The following is a 20,407-nucleotide window of genomic DNA, read 5'->3' as shown; positions in this document are numbered from 1 at the left end:
ATTGTAATTTTACGCACTTTGTCAGCTTGTTGCAGAAATACATTTTTAGTTAAATACATGTAAATTGCCAAAGATAACACTTTCTTACCACTGCAGATTGTGTAGTGGTTTTGCGCCAAAAAGATGATTCCAAAAGAGCCATTAGCCAAAACCTTAGCATGTGTCCTTAAAATATTTTGAGGAAGCTGGACAAGTGCAAGAAAAGAGAAGTGACAGTATTGGAAAAACTATTTAAAGCAGATAAACAGTACCTGAAAGTCATGTCCTTCAGAGACAGGAAAAAAAAAAAGACCTGCAACATGCATGTGGCCCTTCAGTTGAACAATCTCCTGTTCACTGAAGCCTCATCATGGTCTCAGTGGAAGGGTGGCTGTCAAGAACCTTTTTTAATAACATCTGGTGGTCAGAGGGCCAGGTGGCGCCAGTGTCCAGCAGCCTCTCCTCTGTCAGTGCGCCCCGGGGTGGGTGTGGCTACAATGTAGCTTGCCATCAACAGTGTGTCAATGTGTGTGTGACTGGGTGGATGACTGAATGTAGTGTAAAGCGCTTTGGGGTCCTTAGGGACTAAGTAAAGCGCTATACAAATGCAGGCCATTTAACAATTTACCATTCCAAATATTGGTATCCAGATGTTATTAAAAACTCTTGTCTTGCCCTCATAAAGTTTATTTCTATCCGATTGTTCAGTCTGACGTCACTAGCCGTGTCTGGGTCTAAACTCCGCTGCAGGTCCATATATCAAACGATCACTATGGCATTACTAAGAGTTGAAAAACTGTCTAAAGTCTTTCATCTTTAATAAAATGATCAGCGTTCTGCTCTACCAGGTGTAACAATTGAGTTTAACATAGAGCTGGGCGATAGAACGATAACGATATGTATCGCGATATAACTTTTACTCGATAGAGAAATTAAGCTATCGCGATAGACCTCGCCGCTCTTGTCCTCTTAAAAAAAAAAAAAAAAAAAAAAAAAAAAAAAAGGTCAGCCAATCCAAATTAAGTAGCGCAGAGCCGAACCAATCACAGCCGCAGCGTCACGTCGCGTGACTTGTTACGTACAGCACAAGTGCCAAGCCGCACGTGTGTTTGTTTGGGAAGCAGCCAGCGGGTAATGGAGCCAGCGCATAATGGAGGAAATGAGTGTGCCGACTAGAAAAATCAACCGAGTGTGACCGAAGAGAAAACAGATGATGGTTCCAATGCCGGAGAGATTGTCGAACGGAAGAGCCATAGAAGTTCCGTAGTGTGAAGGTATTTCGGCTATTTCAAGTCTGACAAAAACAGAGTAGCGTGCACTGTAAATTGTGCCGAAAGCAAGTCTGGAAATACAATAAACTGGTGCATGCGTCACACTGTGCGCCACGTTATTGTTTCGGTTAAATGAATTTCTACAATACTGTTAATTCTACTCTCTGCAGTGTTTAAATGCTTACATATACACACAGTTACTGTCCGTCCACACATACGACTCGGTTCTGCTTCTATGCCCCAGCTTTGTTTACTTTTTCCCACCGAGGCTTCTAGACTTCTGATTGGCCAACATTTCTGCACGGTTAGGAATCTAGCGCCACCTGCTGCTTTGGCATGTTCATAGCAGCGTTTTCCTTCATTTCTGCTTTTATGTGTGGACGGGATTATTTTTTTAAAACGGAAAATCTCCGTTTTCAAAAATGCCCGTGTACGTGTGGACGTAGCCTCAGTCTCTGACTGGAAGCGCTAATTCGTCATTCGGCTTTTGTCAGACTAAAGTAACTGTTAAAAGTGTTTGAAAAGCTAAGCTATACAACAAGGAGAGATTGAGAATTTCCTTTTAGTTCTCAGTTTATTTGATATTGACAAAAGTTAGTCAGTTTTGTCTGTTCTTCTGTAAAACAAACTAAGATTTATTTTTAGAATTAATACTTTATTTCTAAGTGGAATTGACAATTTAGTCTGTTTCATTTGTTCTATTTTGAAACTTAAACGCTTTAGCGGCTGCCTTTTGTGTAGTTTGCAATATTTGCCTTTATTTATCTGAAAAAGTCTCATGTTCCTTAAGTACATCTACCCTGTTGAACTTATTATGGGAAATAAATATTTGAATAAAAACAAGCTGCTGATTATTTCACATTTTACTTGTGAGCAACGGCACATTTAAATCTTACAAATATAGTTATTTGGCTTATATCGTGATAGATATCGTTATCGCCTGAAATGAAAAAAACATATCGTGATATGAAAAAATCTCATATCGCCCAGCTCTAGTTTAACATCCAGGCATCCATGAAAACGGAATTTATGACATTTAACGGAGTTAGAAGTTAGCAGGGAGTTAGCTCGCTAGCTTCTATCTAAATACAATATAGCATGTCCTGACTGCGGGGTTTTGGAAACAAATTAAAACGTACAGCTCTGTTATCACTTCCAGCATAAATGAAGACAGAAAACTAAACAGCAGTGACGTTTGTAGGGTTACTGAAGTTTGGCTAGCTGGTATATAATGATGTGCTACGTGACCTGTTTTAGTATAAATAAACAAGGGGTTCAAGACTTTGGCATACTACTGTACTATAAAATGAAAACCCCCAATGCGAGACCTTTAGAAAAAGGGGGATGGGTCTTCTTCTTTGACTGCCCAAATACCAATTACAGGTGGGTTGTTTTTTTTGTTTTTTTGTTTTTGTTTTTTGTTTTCCATCTCCATCCAGACCTGACCTCTGCTGAAATGACATCAAACCTCAGGACTCATTTTTATTGACACATTCACACATAGGACAGACGAGACCTATGTTGCAGAATCAAGAGTCCTGCAAGACTTTTTACATTTCTGTATTTTTTTTTGTTTTGTTACTAAATCCATGACTGTGGTCTTCCATGCCATCCTATTTGGTGTTGTTTATAAATATGCTAAATTATTCAATCTTTAAGGATTTTGTCTTTATAGATTTATCATACTTGTATGTACATTTATTGCTTTCCACTATGGCTTATGAACAGTCAGCTGATGTCCAAACTTTGAAAGAAGTCTAAAGGCTGCTGTGAATGCTAAGTACATTGGTTGTCAGATGGTTAGAAAAAACGTCACCCGAGCGGTTGTGGTTAATAATACTTTTGCTATGACAATGAGGCCCATCTAAAATGTTTGTTCTGACTACTAGGAATGGCTCCTTCACCAGAATACCAGCTTTCACCTTGACAACTGCAAACTTCTTCGGAAACGGTCAGTCTTTTCTTCTTTTAACTTTTTCTTTAACTGGGGATGTCTGAACACGTTTTGGCCTAACGTTTCAGTGGATTACTGAACAGAATGAGTGGTTGTAACGTTATAAAGTCTTTCGTAGCATTGTTCCTGATGCTTTGGAGTTAGTAGTTTAGATGGGTAGTATATCCTCTATAGCAGTGGTCCCCAACCTTTTTTGCGCCACGGACCGGTTTTTGCCCGACAATATTTTTCACGGACCGGCCTTTAAGGTGTCGCGGATAAATACAACAAAATAAAACAAGTACCAGTATCGAAAAAAAAAGAAGATTTATTCATAACACACCTGAAAAGACCCAGGAAAACAGAGTTAACGATAAAAACGACAACAAAATAACGCTAAAAACCCTGAAAATCATACATTTCACATCTGAGCCTCAACTCTCGTGGCCCGGGGGTTGGGGACTGCTGCTCTATAGCTTGTTGAAGAGGTAATCAAAATCAGTTTTAAAAATTGTAAGGTGAGCTACTTTTCTCAAGCAACATTGTTAATAGGGTTGATCTGCCAGGGTTAATTGATCCCTTGAGAAATCATGCTTTTAAGATTGATTAGTAGTTGCAGAAATCTACATTTTTAAAACATTTGCTGTTTTAATAGATTTTTGATTTCCCATTTATTTATTTATTTATTTATTTATTTATTTATTTTGACAGATATCCACAGTGGGATGGTAAAGTACTGACGTACCAAAGGTAAAAGTCTTTGTCTTTTGGGAAATTAAAAGTACAGCAGCTTTGCAGGGTTTTGTTTGTTTGTTTTTTTTACAGTTATTTATAGTTTCTTTTTCTTTTTTTTAAACCTCTGTTGCTCTTATTAGTGCTTCAAATACAGGAAAGAAGTCCTCGTCCTCCACCTCTGGCAAAACTTCCCAGCATCGTCATCAGAAAACCAGGCGTGAGAGTCATTCCCGTTCTCGCTCACACAGCCCACGTCGCCACCTTGGTTTGGATGGCAGAAGGCCTAAACATGGAAGCTATTTATGCTCTCGCTCAAAGAGCCCTCACCACCACTACAGCTCTGGGGAGAGAAGAGAGAAACTCAGTAGTGGATCACAAACGCCAAGCAGCTCCAGACGTGCTCGCAGGTCCGATTTAAAAAATAAAAATAAAAAAATAAAAGATTTCCATTCCAGTGAATTGTATCATGGCATCAGTGTTAGGTTTGATCTTTTTATCCTTACTGGATTTGTAATAGAAATTTTTCTTTGAGGTATTTCATTGGCAGTTTTGAAAATGTCCTTATTGAAAGGATCGAAAAGGGTCAAGAGGAGCAAAAAGGCATGTTGGACACAGTTCATGCCACAAATGTTCCACCCAAACCTAAAGCTTCAGAAAATAAGCCTGATGAGACCTTCAAGACTCCCAAAAGTGATATAAATGTTCAAGAATCTGCAGTTATGCCGGAAGACAGAGCAAGAAATGCGTCTGCTTCTGAAATGAAGCAGCAGACAGAATTAGCCAAAGCTGAGACAAAAGAGGCCAGTCATACTGAACCACTTTTTGAAAAAAATGTTTGATTCTTACTTTCTAGGTCCCGGTCTCGTTCCTTCTCCCCACGGAAGGACTATCTTGCCTCCTTGCATTATCAATCACATTCAAGGAGCCGTGAAAGACGATCCTCACCGAAAAGGAGAGATGGGAAACAGTTACTACAAAAGAGGAGTGATGAAAGACGATTGCTGACAAGGAGACAAGATGATAAGTGTTTGCCACTGAGCAGAAGTCATAAGAGCTCATCATCAGAAAAGAGGCCTCAACAAAAGAAGTTGGACAGCAGTACAAAAAGACTTGCTAAACAGCTGCTGGAAACCACAGGTTTGGCAGTGTGCACATACATATAACTTAAAATATACTCATAATTAATACATTTCTCCCACTTCCAAATGTATGTTTTCATTGTCAAACATGATCAAATTCATACTCCACAGCATTTTCACTATACTGCTGTGGAGTATAGTGAAAATGTTCTGTATGTATGTATGTGTGTCTGTGTGTCTGTCTGTCTATGTGATCCATAGCGACTAAGTAAAGCGCTATACAAATACAGGCCATTTACCATTTAACTTTAAAAAATAAATAAAATAACTACTGAAATTACAGAAATTTCACCTATCTCTGTTTTTTTTTTTAATAAAACACTCCAACTGACAGGATAACCTTCTCTGTTTAGACATATGAACCACCAAAGTGTGACTCTTTTTCCATCTTTGTCCTTCTAGGTCTCCACTCTTTGTCAAAAAAGTCTGACCTGGAGGCCATAGCTGAAACAATCGCTCCTGTCATACTGGCTGAGCTAGCCAAGATGAAGTCACCATTATCATTATCATCCTCTGCTTCTACATCCTCCTCCTCCTCAAAGAAGGCGAAGACCACCAAGTCATCTGAAAGTAAACCTGGACTTCATAAGAGTGAAGCAAGTACCTCTTCAAAGCCTAAGGTTGGTGTATTTGCCAACAGTTAAGGAGTGCTAAGTAATATAGTTCCTTCTTTCATCCTCAACTTTTGGGTCTAAGGCACTGAGAAAATGTTTTGATCTGTGATAAAGGGAAAAGAAAGAAACAATTAAAAGAAAAGTTTTCCTTATGACTAACAGGACTCGTCGACAGACAAGGATGTGTTTGTCTACACCAAACAAATTATAAACGGAACTAGTTTCAATCATTCACAGTCAAGTCTATAGTTAGTTACTGATTTTTTTTTTTTTTGTCTGGTTGCACAGGCTAGTAAATCTTTTACTTCAACAATGGTCAAATTACATGGGATTGTCGAAACTTTTTCTCATGAAGACGTGGTTGCTGCTGTGGAACATTTTGGAAAAACAGAGTCCATTGTACTGTACAGGTCCAAGCTAGAGGTATGTATAGTGGGAGTAATCAGCTGATATGTTTTTGCTATAAAGGTATGTGGTACATGGAGTCATGTGAAAAAGGAAGTACACCCTTTGTCATTTCTAAGGTTTCTAAGGAAGTGTGAGCATATGGACTATTTAGGTGTGTGTTAATACAATGCCAAGGAGGAAAGACATAAGCAATGATCTTAGATAGTCAGTTATTATTATCAGTCAATCTGTATTTTTAGGCTATTTATACCACTATTTGTAGTCCACCATTCTAAAGTTAGAAAGATTCTTCACAAGTGGAAAATATTCAAAGGCAATCTTCTCAGGAGTGGACGTTCTAGTAAATTCACCCCACAGTTAGACCGTGCAATAGTAAAAGTCCAGACCTCAACCTGACTGAAATGCTTTAATTGGACCTTATGAAGGTGGTACATATGCCCTTGACCTCAATGTATGGGCTCAAATTGTGGTCATAAATATTGTGTACTTGTAAATCAGGATTTGTATGTGTAAAAAGAATTTGTGTGTGTAACAAAGATTTGTGTGCGTGTGTGTGTGTGTGTAACTGAGGCTACGTTCACACTGCAGGTCTTAATGCTCAATTCCGATTTTTTGATCAAATCCGATTTTTTTTTTTCTGCTCGTTCACACTACAAATAAAATGCGACAGCAAACGCTCTCTAGTGTGAACGCTCAAAGCGGCCCGCATGCGCAAAAGAAGATGTCACACACAACGCGCTCTGTTTAGACCCAGAGCAACAGTATTGTTTGACTGATGGCCCTTAATATAAAGACTTCGGTCTTCACGTTTCCCAATTTTTGCTTTAAGTTATTTTGTTATTTACATAATAATGTAAATAACCTAATAATTATCCTTATTGCCGTTTAAGAGAGGAGCGGTGCTTCAAAGGATAGCTGTAGATTTCTGTCAGAATCTGCAGATTATACAGTACAAATAAAATGTTTACGTTGTCTTCCCAACAGTTTCACTGACATCCACACTGGATGGCCAGGAAGCGTTCGCGATGTCTTCTCGGGCGCTTCTCCGGCACTGATAATTGGCTTCAGTCTTGTGTCGGTGACGTAAAAGGCGGATTTAATGCGACTTGACCGTTCAAACAGCAGTCGCTTTCTAAAACATCGGATATGTATCGGATTCAGTACCACATACGAAAGTGACCCAGATCGGATTTGAAAATATCGGATTTGCGCCGTTCACACTGTCATAGCATGATCGGATATGGGTCGCATAGGGTCAAAAAATCGGATTTGATGCGCTTTTGCCTGCAGTGTGAACGTAGCCAAAGGTGTGTGTGTGTGTGTGTGTGTGTGTGTGTGTGTGTGTGTGTGTGTGTGACAAAGGTGTGTGTGTGTGTGTGTGTGTGTGACAAAGGTGTGTGTGTGTGTGTGTGTGTGTGTGTGTGTGTGTGTGTAACAAAGGTGTGTGTGTGTGTGTGTGTGTGTGTGTGTGTAACAAAGATTTGTGTATGGACTTAGGCAAAAAACTACGTGAGAAAGTCTGCACTCAAGTTTCAAGTACGGATTTTGACCCTATTTTTCTTCCTTTGATCTGATTGGCCAATGTCATGTCAATCACAAATTTAACTATCCAATCAGAGAACAGATGGGTTTGGCTGTTTGAGGGGTGCTTTTTTGAACTGCAGGTCCTTGAACGGAATAAATGCCCTTTTACATGCCAGCCCAGGTTTTCCTTCATCACCAGGAAAACAGTCTGTGGTGGTCTGAGTTTTGTGATTTTTGTGTCACAGGTTTACATGCTTAATACAGGGATCTCCTGAACCTTTTCAACAGCGCTGCGAACCTCCGGCGGGGGGGGGCAGTGTTGTGAAAATGACAGTCTTCACTAGTGGGGATAATTACAAAGCTGTCCTTCGTTATGAATGAGCATACATGTTTTTATTGAACATTTGAAGAACCAGCAAAAAAAAAACTCTTGAAAAGAAAAAAAATTAGAGATAGAAACGACAAGGAGCAGGTGCATCTAGTACAGGTAGAGCTGCTGCAACAACCCACAGAGCCCAGCAGCCAGTGCAACAAATTCTGGATCCCTGGCTTTTAGTTAGCAGTTAGCATTAGCAGCACATGCTGCGTCCGATGTGAAAGGACCTTTATGCTGCGCACTGTGACTCACAGCAATGGTCCCGGGTCAGCCCTGACGTTGTGTTAAACTAATCCTAAAGTAATAATGGTATTTCTAACCACTGATATACCACAACTTTATCCTTTCAGCTGCTGAAAGTTAGGGGACCTAGCTTCTACCAGATATTTATATAGAGATCTTCCAGCTTCAAACTATTACCCTTCAAGGACGTGCAGTTCAAAAAAGCACCCCTTCGACAGCCAAACCCATCTGTTCTCAGATTGGATAGTTAAATTTGTGATTGACATGACATTGGCCAATCAGATCAAAGGAAGAAAAATAGGGTCAAAATCCGTACTTGTAACTTGAAACTTGAGTGCAGACTTTCTCACGTAGTTTTTTGGCTAAGTCCACACACAAATCTTTTTTACACACACACACAAATTCTTTTAACACACAAATCTTTTTTACGCACACACAAATTCTTTTTACACATACAAATCCTGATTTACAAGTACAAAATATTTATGACCATAATTTGAGCCCATATCAACCTGCTCTTTCTCTTTTACATGACTGAAAGTTTTACAATAACCTAACATAACTCTGAGTTACATAAACATGTATAGAAGTGCCCTTGTTCTGTTTTTGGTTATTGCTTTGCTGTTTGGTTGGGGATTATCCAAGCAGCAAAACATGCTTTTCATCCCAAAAAATCTCTTTTTATGAGCAATATTTGACAGTTCAGGCTTGTGTAAAAAAACATGCCATTACATGATTTGAAGTGCTGTTTTAGAAGAGAAGATTTAAAAAAACAAAACAAAAAAACAACCTATACCTAATTAAAATTTAGTTTAGTTGATTGCTGTTATGTCTGCTTGTTTTTGAACCACTGTTTTGTGCTGGTCTTGGTACTGAATGTGAATGTGGTCTCTGGCTAATTTGCCCCACATGGTAAATCTGACCTTTAGTTTGTGAATATAGTGGGGACATAGTCTAGATGGTTGAAATAATCACAATGATTTCACTTTGTGTGTTTATTTGCACATGTAGGCAAAAGTGAATTTCATGAAAGAAGAGGATGCTCAAAAACTGAAAAAGTTAAAGAGCATCGACATAAAAGGAATACCAGTCACTGTTGTCAGAGAACAGGTATTGTACCTTTTCTGAGTTGTTTTTTAATTATGGTCAAACTGTCAAAACTTGGAATGTATTGCTGTAGCATCATTATACTGTATTTCTTTTACTAATTTTATTATGTAATTTAATATATTATACTTTTTCATGTTTATTCAAACTAAATCTGTTTACAGAATACTGTTACAAAGAAGCCTCTTCCAACCTTTTCCAAAAAACAACAGAAGCTTCCACCGAAGTAAGATATGCTTGACATTCAGACCTTCATCTCGATTGAGATTCTCTTTGTTCCTGTCATTTGCACTTATTAAAATCTTTTCTTCACAGAAAAATCGTCAAGTCAACTAAATCTGCTTCAACTGGAAATTCTTTTAAAAAGCCGTTGTCTTTGTCATCTGGAGACAAAAAAAATACAACAGGCAAACTTGTTACTAAAGCAAAAGTCTTGGTTTCCAAAGCAAAAAGTGTCTCAACAAAACCGATTTCCAAAACCTTAAAGCAAGGCAAAGTAGCTGCAAAAGGAGCTGTAAATGTTGTTCAAGAGAAGAAAGATGCTTCAAATCTTAAAGGTTGTAATGATTCCAAAAGTTCAGGAAAGCAGCAGGGTGATGCCGTCTCAAAACAAAGACCTGCCCTCAAAAGATCTGAAAGCAATGCTAAAAGCTCTGTAGTTGCATCTAAAGATACAGTCAAGGTGGTCCAATTGTCAAAAAAGACTGTGAATCCAATTAAAGGAACTGCAATTGTCACTCGTGCAAAGGTCTTAGTTGCCCAAGCACAAACGGCCTCAACTATCGACAAACCTCAAAGTCAATTACAACAATTGGCTGCAACAGGAACTTCAACAACATTAAATGTGGAAGAAATTACTGTAAAGGGCACTAATGTTCAATCTAAAACTTCAGAAGATAAGCCTGGTGTAGAGACTTTAAAGCCACCAGAAATGGAAATGAAGTTTCAGCAGCCAACAGTGGTGAGTGAGGAGACAACCAAGGTACTTGAAACAAGAAATGCAACAGCTTCTGAAACAAAGAACCAGGCTGATGAAAAAGTTAATCAGAAGGAAAAAGAGGTCAAACACACTCAACTATTAGAGTCTGTGAATACAAAAGTCGTAGAGCCCATGGAAATTGAAAGTTTTTCCGGTAGCAAATGCTTACGAGAACCAGAGTCCTCTGAAATAGGACAAACACCACTACAGACTTTAGGGAGCTCAGCTCAAGCTGCTTTGGATACAAAGCAGACACCTGAAAGGATCGAAAAGGGTCAAGAGGAGCAAAAAGGCATGTTGGACACAGTTCATGCCACAAATGTTCCACCCAAACCTAAAGCTTCAGAAAATAAGCCTGATGAGACCTTCAAGACTCCCAAAAGTGATATAAATGTTCAAGAATCTGCAGTTATGCCGGAAGACAGAGCAAGAAATGCGTCTGCTTCTGAAATGAAGCAGCAGACAGAATTAGCCAAAGCTGAGACAAAAGAGGCCAGCCATACTGAACCACTTGATTCTGGGAATAAACAAGTGACACAGCCCACAGAACATTTTACTGACAGAACAACTGAACTAACCGAATCCAATAAGGATCAGACACCAACCAGCACAACTCAGATTACACTTGATGTATCTCCAACAAAATATCCGATTCATACACCTCATAGAACACAGACTACCATAAAAAAAACAGAATCCTACAAGAATTCAGAGGTTCAAGAATCTGGAATAGTTCACGAAAAGAAAACCAAGATTCCTGAGACAAAAAATGTATCAGTTTCTGAAACACAGCAGCAGGCAAAATTGTTGAAAGTTGAGACAAAAGAGCCCAAACACACTGAGGATTGCTTTGAGGATACAAAGGTTCAAGATCCTGGATCTGCCAAAAATGATGTGGACGAGGCAATGGAAGTCGAACATTTTGCTGAGAAAAAGGCCTTACTAGCCAAATCGAGTGAGGGTCAGACACCAGCCAGTACAACCAAGACCACACCAACAATTGATCACCCTCAGAGACTGCAGACCAGAGCTGAGACAAAAGAGGCCAAACACAGTGAATCACTAAAATCTGGAAAAACAAAAGAGACAGAGTCCATGGAAGTTGAAAGCTCTACTGATACAACACAGACCATTGTCAAAAACACAGAAACTTTGGAGATTCAAAAATCTGCAACAGTGCTTGAAAACACAACCAAGGTTCTTGAAACAAGAAATCTCGCAGCTTCTGAAACAAAGCACCCAGTAGAATCTACCAGTGTTGATGTAGATGCAAAAGATACCAAACGTGCTGAATCACTGGAGATTGGAGCATGTAAAAAGGCCCTAGCAACCAAATTCAAGGAGAATCAACCTTCAATTGATACAGCTGACACCATACTAGATGCATCTCTACCCAAACCTTCGACCCCATTAAAGACACCACTAAAGACACCACAGACAACTATAAAAATGCCATCCTCATCACAGATCCGACAGAGTGTGATGCCAGATCCAGAGTCCACAACTGCACTAGGACAAAAAATCCTGCAAATGTCAGGAAGTTCAACTGAAGCTGCCCTGGAGGCAAAGCAGACGGTTCAGAGTGTGAACACAGTCGCACAGCAAAAAGGTATGTTTGATACCATTAAGCTTGTGAAACTGAAACTCTATATTTTAGGAATAAGTAAGGTAACAGTTAGGCACCATTATTAGCATTATTAGTTGTGACTTTAGTATTGCATGGAATATGTAGGACAGTGTTGTTGGAGACACAAAATACAGGTTGTGTCTTTGTTACTGATAATGAAAAAACATACACTCATGTTGAAAAATAGTTTTCACAGGACTGAATGCATTTCTATGAACACATTCCTACTGAGTTTGCTGCCATTTCTTTAGTTTATGTCTGCCTGTGGACATGTTCATGAGGTTTGCTTCTAAAATTCTTTTTCAAAATACTGCAATCTATCTGAATAAAACTTCTCCTCCTTTTTAAGATCTTTTGATTGCTGTGACAAGTCAAAAGGACCTGTCAAAAACTGTGAGCAATGTTTTAGCAGTGTCGACTGCAGTAGCTGCATCTTCCAAAACTGAGCCAACAGCTGCAACAGCAGGCAAGCAACAGCAAAGTTTTAGCAACCTGACTTTTGGGGAGAAGATGGAAAAGCTCATGGATAGAAATCGCCTGAGTAAGTAATGACAGAAGCCTGTATGTGGGTCATTATTTGGGGTTTTTTTGGATCAAAACTCCCATTTATTTAACTGTTTTTATGTTCACTCTACCTCGCAGATTGTTTCAAAAATAATAAAACATTGCCGTCAAAGGTAAGGTTTTTTTTTTTCTTCTTTTTCTTAAAGGTGTGAATAACCTATCTCTCAGTTTTAGTTGTAGCGAAAAGAATAATAAAAATCTAGTAAAATATCCTTTATCAATGTTTAGCAAAAGTAATAGTGTTATCTGTATGTCTTTAAAAATTACAAATGTTTTTCCACTTTGGTAAAGATAATTTGGAAATTTAGTCAACAAACGTGACAACAAAACGTGTTTTTTGTTGTTGTTGTTTTTCAGAAATGGTGCTTTTGGCATTTCACATTTCTTTTTACAAGATAGTCATCATGCTTTTGTCTCCTGTGTTGCATTCTGCTTAATAGTTTGGGTAAGTTCACTTTCCTGAATCTTAACTTCTAATTTCTCCTTTTCCCCTCCTGTTTAAAATGAAGGTGATGTTGATCACAAACCTGCCAGAATATGAAAATAGCTGCTACACAGAGGCGGACGTTGCCAATCAGCTCACCCTATTTGAATTTGGATATCTAGAAGATGACATCTATGTTATTCCTCAAATGCGTATGGTAGGTACCAAGTTATAAATCTGCATTACTCAGTGATCCCACAGGTATATTTCTAGGTCTCTCTTTGGTTTCTTTATGTGAGGTCAGCCTACATTTTCTTGTATTTGTGTACACCAACACAGTACACAAATACACACAAGTACAGTATACAGTGCACAGTGAATAATTGGAATAATAACAAATGTGACTTTTCCTTCTAGGCTTTTGCCATTGCACCAAGTCTGATGAAGGCAAAAAAGCTTTTTCAAGCGTCAAAAGAGAAGAGTATTACTCTCAATGGGTCCACACTTTGTTTGGATTTTTTAATCCACTCCTTTCCAATGAATCCGGTACGTACTAATACAAAAATACTGTATATTGTGGCATGTTTGGAAAAAATTGCCATGCTTCTAGTGCACAATCTTGTTGATCCCTGTAGATTAGTAAATAAGGCACTGAGAGGATGGTAATTAACTAAATAACTTTAAAATATTGTTTAAAGTAGGTTTTTTATCAATTGAATTTTTAGATTATTTAAATGTAATAGAGCATGTAAATACCATACTAAGGCCTTAAAATTTTCTTTTTTAAAAATATTTTATGTTGCCTCAAACTTCAAAGCTTCTTGGTTAACATTAGCAAAAAGCTTTTATCTATCTTGATTTCCTTGCTACAAGTTTTTAACTTGAAAATATCAAACTGTCTGTTCTTTGAATAATTATTATGATTTATTGATGATGCAACTAGATAAATTAATCTTTCGCTGCCTTTTGCTGTGCTGCGCCACAAATTGCTAAATTTGTATCAAGGAAAAAAGAAAACCCTCCAGACTGAAGTGCCTTATAAATACCACCTTACATACAATAAATGTTTGAAATGATACTACCCAAAATTAAATAAGAGAGTAAGAAATGTCTTGCCGTAGAGCGTAGTGCCTTTAACACTGTGTTCTCTTACATTCATGTTTCAGCTTGGGTTTTATAGCACCCTGATGAATCTGGTGAATTATGTAAGTAACTTTTTTTTCTCCCCTGAATTATACATAGATTTGTAAATATAACATATCAAATGAACAAACAAAAATAAACTCTTTGTATTTGTTTGAACGTTTGCTGGCTCTTCTTAAAGCAGCAGACAACTGATGATGGATCAACAGTAATCTACATCAAGAATATCTCACCAAGTGAGACCAATGATCTCAGGGAAGCTTTGGAAAAAATCGGTTCTGTCAAAAACTACCTGCCTCTCCTCAACAAGGTTAAAAACACACCTGTTCATACATTTGATTACGAGGATTTAAACAAAAAAGACATTGTTGTCTTATCTTCTCCTATCTTTCATGTTTATGCATGTCTGTTCTAGGTGTTTATTGAATTTGAGTCCATTTACGATGCTGATCGACTCGGAGTTTGGTACAGCCTCCTGAAACAGGGCTTTGCCCATAATGTCTACAGGATTAAGATACCAAGAAATGAATCCACAGCAAGACGTAAGTCTTTGTTTTTGGATAAAATAAAGCAGATGAGATGTAGATGTATGGGGAGTTACATAATAGGTAGCTAAAAATATCCTTAAGGGTAACTGGTAACCCTTATGCTGGGCATACACTGAGTGATTTTTGGCCCATTTAGAGTCGATTTTTCCGTCGTGCAACAGTTTTGGGGATCGGCCCGATTTTCACCTTAATCGTATGTCGTGCATTGTGTAGTATACATGGGGTAACGAGAAGCGACCTCGACCAGCTCCCGAGCATCAATCTTTTGGTCATAAGAAAATCAAACCTGTTTGAAATCCTGTCGGCCGTCGTGAGGGTGTCAACGCAGCCTCTCACACTGTGCACACGCAAACACAGAAATGAAGATGAAAAGAGCAGCACGGCAGTGTAGCGTGTGATCTGGACACAAGCGATGGAGGGACAACTTGTAGAACTTTGGCAAGCTCATCTGAGCCTTTATGTGGCCTCACAAAATTATCACGACCACACCAACCGTGTGCCATACATTCATACAACAGAATTAACCTTGACTTAAAATTCTGTTGCCTGCTACATTGAAAACAAAAACAAACTGCCTCAGCAGCTAGTCACTTTTTTTTTTTTATATGTTAAATATCTTAAAATAATTGGAATGATATGATGGTAAATAGGAAATGTCAAAATCAAAGCATTTAATAAATTAAAATAAAGCTCTCTTTTTTTTTCCGTTTTGTTTGTGCAGCACCTAGACTGGCAGCGAAAGCTTTGCCGGACAGCAAGGTTGTCACTGAAGGGGCAACAATCCCAACAGCAAATTTTGGCGTTCCTCAGGGAAGCATTTCACCATTTTGGGTTACAATGAAAACGTATCCCTTTTTGTTCCCTACCACATCTCCTTGGTTTGTCATCCCAGGTGAGAAAAACAAATTAAACTAGAACTTAACTCCAGATTCAAAATGTAGGAAATAAGTGGCTCTTACATGTGACTCTGTTTATTTTTGACTTATAGATTTTGTGACGGTCCAGCTGACAAAAAAACAGGTAAGCACTTTTTTTTTTTACATTTTTTTTTTTTATATAAATTCTCCAATCTGGTCAAGTAACAAGAAAATTGTAATTTTAATTACTTGTGATAAGATATTGTTTACCAACTAGATATAACATTTGGCTAAGAAAGTGGTTTGAAAATTGTTTGCATAACCACCCTTGGAAGTTTGGAGAAACTGGCTGAATCTTAATCTGCAAATGCTTCTCTGTGAACCAACTTTTGTCATTTTCTTCTTAATTGCTAAAGAAATAATGTTGTAATGCTTTTGAGTCAATCGTCCAATCACCCCTGATCTCCAGTTCTAAGCTCCATGCTCCTCATTTTGATATGAATATATATGAAATCTGCATTTTTATCCCATGTTCATTACATTCTGAAAATCTGTGCTTAATTATGTAAAATGTCATGAACTGTTTTCAGTATCAAATAGCATAAAATAGTTAATGACTTTATCAAAGGAAGCACAATGTGCAGGTGTTGCCTCTGCTTTTTTTTCCCCCCTATTTGAATTAACTTTGTGTCCTATAGAAAAACCGTCCTCCAGGCTCTGTTTTCCCCCACATTATGCTGACCGGTTTGCCAGAAGGGAACTACCGACACGAGGATGTCGCCAAGCTGGTGTGGCACCATTTCCCTGTTCATAATCTTCATACTCTGTACTACAAGATCATCGTTTTATCACTGCAGAGGAGGGTGAGGAATAGATGCTGAAGACTGACACAAGCACAGACATTTTAATATTCCTCATTTGTTTTTGTTTTTTTAAATCAAACAAAGCTTTATTGAAAACTTTTATTTTTATCTGAGGCTTTTTCTATCCTAACCTACAGGCCTTCGTGTACTTCAGTGACTGGAATGCCTGTACCAGTTTTGTTCAACTGCACAGGAAAAATCCTATTTCTGTCGGAGGTCAGATACTCAATATCCACTTCGTGTTACAGGACATGCATCCTGGATCCACTGAGGTATGGAAAGCTCCGTCCAAAACTTTGATGTGTTATTCGGTCTGTTATTTTGCTGAACTATGATCAAATCATAGGGAAGATGGTTGGATGATAGTTGGAGACTGGCACAACCAAAACCATTGCGACTTTGTACAATGAACTTGCAGTCTTGTTGCCTTTGATGTAGTTTATTCAAAGGTGGGGACCAGGGCTGTGGCCACGCGCAGTCAGTTACCATCTTTGGCGTATCAAGACTGCGACAAAAAAAACAAACTATAAGGCAGAGTCAGTGAATCATTTTGTGAATTAATGGGTTTAAGTTAGCAATTACATGCAGTCTGTTCATGATAATACACTGATTAACTGTTACGTAGTATAAACATACAAATTCACCTCAATTTCTTAACTTTAGAGTCCAGCTAGAATCTGAAATAAATTTTTATCTTGTTCCTGCAGGATTTCAATTTAACTACAAAATAACATACATGCTTGATAACTTTGCCTTTATATGGGACTATAACCTGAATGCAACCAGTTGACAACCATCTCCAAAAGTTGATTCTGTTCATCTGGACGTAGCGTTTTCAGTGGGAGAAACGTTTCGTCACTCATCCAAGTGACTTCTTCTGTCTCAGCTGACTGCAGGTTTCCCCAATCTTATAAACAGGACATTTGCATAATGACTGAAACCAGCCCACTGATATGGAACGCCAGGACTGCCATAATGAATTAATTAAATACACCATTAAATAATTAATTAAATGTGGCAATAATTAATTAAAATTGGAATTAATTAATTAAATAAATAGTTATGACACATGTAATTAATTAATTATTGACACATTTAATTAATTATTGACACATTTAATTAATTATTTATGTATTTCACATTTTAATTAATTATTGACATATTTAATTAATTATTTATGTATTTCACATTTTAATTAATTATTGACACATTTTAATTAATTATTGACACATTTAATTAATTATTTAATGATATATTTATTTATTTAATTTTGGCAGTCCTGGCGCCTGGCTCTCATCTTGAAATAATTGTATCTGTCAGCCTCACCCATCAAACTCAGGGGGCGGGGTTAACGCTGATCGAGTCAAAACCATTGCTTTGGCCTGGTGGCCATTGTTTCTAGCACACAACAACCGGCATGTGGAAGCTAACAGAACTGAGCTTTGAAAAACCCTGTTTGTGTGTCACCAAATACCGTTTTAATATTTTTTTAGCCGAGAATGTAGTGGTTTAATCTTCATGTGTCTGGTCGGTTTGTCAAGATACAGCCTCTTTGCAAAAGTGTTTCGATGATTTCGGAGATGTCTGCCCAGTCTCACGGCAAAGCGTGGGATAGACCCGCTCGCCTCGCAAGCAATCCCACCAACAAAGCGCAGGCCCCGGTACACAGCTGTAGTAACCCCCGCTGACTTCTTTTACTGAGGTTATATTTATCGGTGTTTTATTTCCTGATGTTCTTATGTGTCCTACGTGTTTCAGTCGCCAATTCTGAATTATAACTAACATTAAAAACATGTTTAAGGAGGAGAGAGAGCAAATAAATCTGTTTAACATCTGATCTTTGGGTTTTTGTTCAGTAATCAGCGTGACCTGTGTATAAACGCGTAAAAGAGATAACGTTGGTGTTTCCGTCATGTAGTAACTGCTGGCTTTAACTGTACAAAGGTTGTTCGACACTATGAAACACATACAGACTTCATGATGTTCGGCTAATATTTTTATAGTGAATATTAATCATGAGGGTAAACGGCCCTGTACACCACGCAGCGAGGTCAGCATATCCACGATATCCTCAGCTCCATGAGTTAACACAAAGTTTCCCAGCTGACTAACTTCCAACTATTCCAGAGACGTGAAAATATACAGCATAAAGAAAAGTGTAAGAGACTCAGCAGCAGATTAGAATAACAGTTATACATTTAATAAATCACCAAATGAATGCAAGAAACGAGCAAACCTGTTCTGACAATTTGAGTTTGTATTCCCTCAGCTGCAGACTCGCTGCTGTTTAAATGTTTGAAAAGGAAGATTAGATATAAAAAACGTCAAACATAGACTCAGTCTGCCTTCACATTTGATATGAGGCCAGCACGTATAGTGGCTGTGTCCTGTTTTAAGATCATACATGTAAAATTGTTGTCTGACCTCCGTCGATCCAGCCGCTCAGTCCATGGTTACCATGGTTACTGCACAAGCAGCTATAATGTTAACAGCTGGCACTGAGGAAACCTACCGGCAGCATGGGTGTTTATGTTTTTCATTGCAAAAGAACTGTCTGAATGGTTAACTGAAGTTAACTTGGATAAATTATAGTTAAGGAGAATCACAGATAACGCCCATGTGAGCTGTGCGACTGTTCACCACTACACTGAAATCAGCAGGCTATTACTGAAATACACGTGCTATATCATAAACTATGATATAAACAGGGAGGTCCTATTAACATGTTTAGTTTTAAAGGACACCTTCCTGCCTTTAGTCTCCTTCATGAGTAGTATTAGTTTTCTTCTAACATCCAGAAGTCTGCACAATGTGTTTCATAGTTTGTAACAAGCCTTTGACAGGTAAACATAACATGACCGAAAAAGCAAAAAAAAAAAAAAAAAAAAGAGAGAGAGAGAGAGAGTGTTGACATAAGAAGAGAAAATGCTCTCAATTATGGAGACAGGCAAATGGTTCATTTATGTTTGATGCGTGTTTATTCCTCCCTAAATATCGTCGGTGAAGTTCGCCATGCACGTCAGATTTTCCTGCGCATTTTTATACGTCTGCCAACAGAGAGAGAAAAAAAATCACATTCTAACAGACAGCTGGTGCTTAGAATACAGTTGAATAACTATTAAAAAACAGATGATATAATATTTCTGTCCAGGTTGCAGACTTCATGTTGAACATGCTGTTGCAAACCCTGCTCCTCTCGGTGGAAATGCGCCTTCTCTTTCCTCTTTGTATAAAAACATTTTAAAAGTCAGTTTAATCTCAAAATTCACTGTTAAATCCAAAACACACCAGATAAAGAAAAGCGAATAGTTCAGTCTAACACATGTGCCAGTGAACCATTAAACGTCTGTGAAACTATGCAGTTGTGAAACGTAACTTTAACCTCAGCCAGCGAAGTAAACGTGACCCGACAGACAGAACCTGAGTGAATGAAGTCCAGCGTTTAACCACTGAGAGCTAAAACTCAGCTGAGGTTTGAAAGCTGTGTGCCGGTGATTGGACATCAGCCGCTGACGCTGGTTCGCCTATAAAGTGCTCTGTAAGGAAACAAGCTCCAGCAGCTCTGCGCTCGGGGAAAACACTATATTTACTTATCTTGTGCAGAAAAATGCGCTGACATTGCTTTATATCGAGCACCGGCTGCCCAGTTAAACTGTGACTATCACCAGGTAACTAGGCGTGTTTCTTGAATTAGCAGCAAGTGTTAAACAGCTGACAGATGAGGAGGAGGATGCATGCAGGTAAACTGAGGGTCTGTTGAGCTGGTCGCTGGTTTCGTGAGAAAAATGTCAGCTCGTTCTTTATGTTACAGAAGCACAGAGACACAAGACCAGGCGGAAAGAGACGATCGTTCGGTGAAAATGAGAATCTGCGAATGCAACATGTGGAACACGGAGAGTGGAATATGTAAACAAACCGGTTAACGTAACCCCCTGGGTGCACTCTGCATGCTAATTGTTAGCAGAGCTAGTGAAATCTCTGAAAACATCTGAGCACTTTTGCAAACATGTTCTATGTTGACAACCTGACATTCGCGGCTAAAACACTGTTAAAAGTGTAGCTGGTGACAGAAG

General features: G+C 38.4%; 1 protein-coding gene across 3 annotated transcripts in view; it reads left to right on the top strand.

The window, feature by feature from the left end:
• The window catches only part of LOC101466147 (uncharacterized), a 49,255-nt gene that overhangs the window by 8,409 nt on the left and 20,439 nt on the right, over positions 1-20,407 (top strand). For 2 of the 3 annotated variants that reach the window (XM_014414138.4, XM_023155468.3), the window contains exons 3-22: positions 3,140-3,201; positions 3,895-3,933; positions 4,059-4,325; positions 4,772-5,055; positions 5,460-5,677; positions 5,960-6,094; positions 9,234-9,332; positions 9,494-9,555; positions 9,645-11,917; positions 12,285-12,476; positions 12,578-12,612; positions 13,009-13,140; positions 13,341-13,469; positions 14,090-14,128; positions 14,248-14,376; positions 14,482-14,608; positions 15,336-15,506; positions 15,603-15,634; positions 16,170-16,334; positions 16,472-16,606. In XM_014414138.4, coding sequence (XP_014269624.3) covers positions 3,140-3,201; positions 3,895-3,933; positions 4,059-4,325; positions 4,772-5,055; positions 5,460-5,677; positions 5,960-6,094; positions 9,234-9,332; positions 9,494-9,555; positions 9,645-11,917; positions 12,285-12,476; positions 12,578-12,612; positions 13,009-13,140; positions 13,341-13,469; positions 14,090-14,128; positions 14,248-14,376; positions 14,482-14,608; positions 15,336-15,506; positions 15,603-15,634; positions 16,170-16,334; positions 16,472-16,606 — 4,725 coding nt within the window. The remainder of the gene's footprint in view (positions 1-3,139; positions 3,202-3,894; positions 3,934-4,058; positions 4,326-4,771; positions 5,056-5,459; positions 5,678-5,959; positions 6,095-9,233; positions 9,333-9,493; positions 9,556-9,644; positions 11,918-12,284; positions 12,477-12,577; positions 12,613-13,008; positions 13,141-13,340; positions 13,470-14,089; positions 14,129-14,247; positions 14,377-14,481; positions 14,609-15,335; positions 15,507-15,602; positions 15,635-16,169; positions 16,335-16,471; positions 16,607-20,407) is intronic. The other variant, XM_014414139.4, reaches the window with a different exon arrangement.

Source organism: Maylandia zebra, linkage group LG3 (genome assembly GCF_041146795.1).
Source record: "Maylandia zebra isolate NMK-2024a linkage group LG3, Mzebra_GT3a, whole genome shotgun sequence".
In the NCBI taxonomy this organism is placed as follows: domain Eukaryota; kingdom Metazoa; phylum Chordata; class Actinopteri; order Cichliformes; family Cichlidae; genus Maylandia; species Maylandia zebra.
Note: the sequence above shows the minus strand (reverse complement) of the source record. Positions and strands in the feature narration are given on the sequence as shown.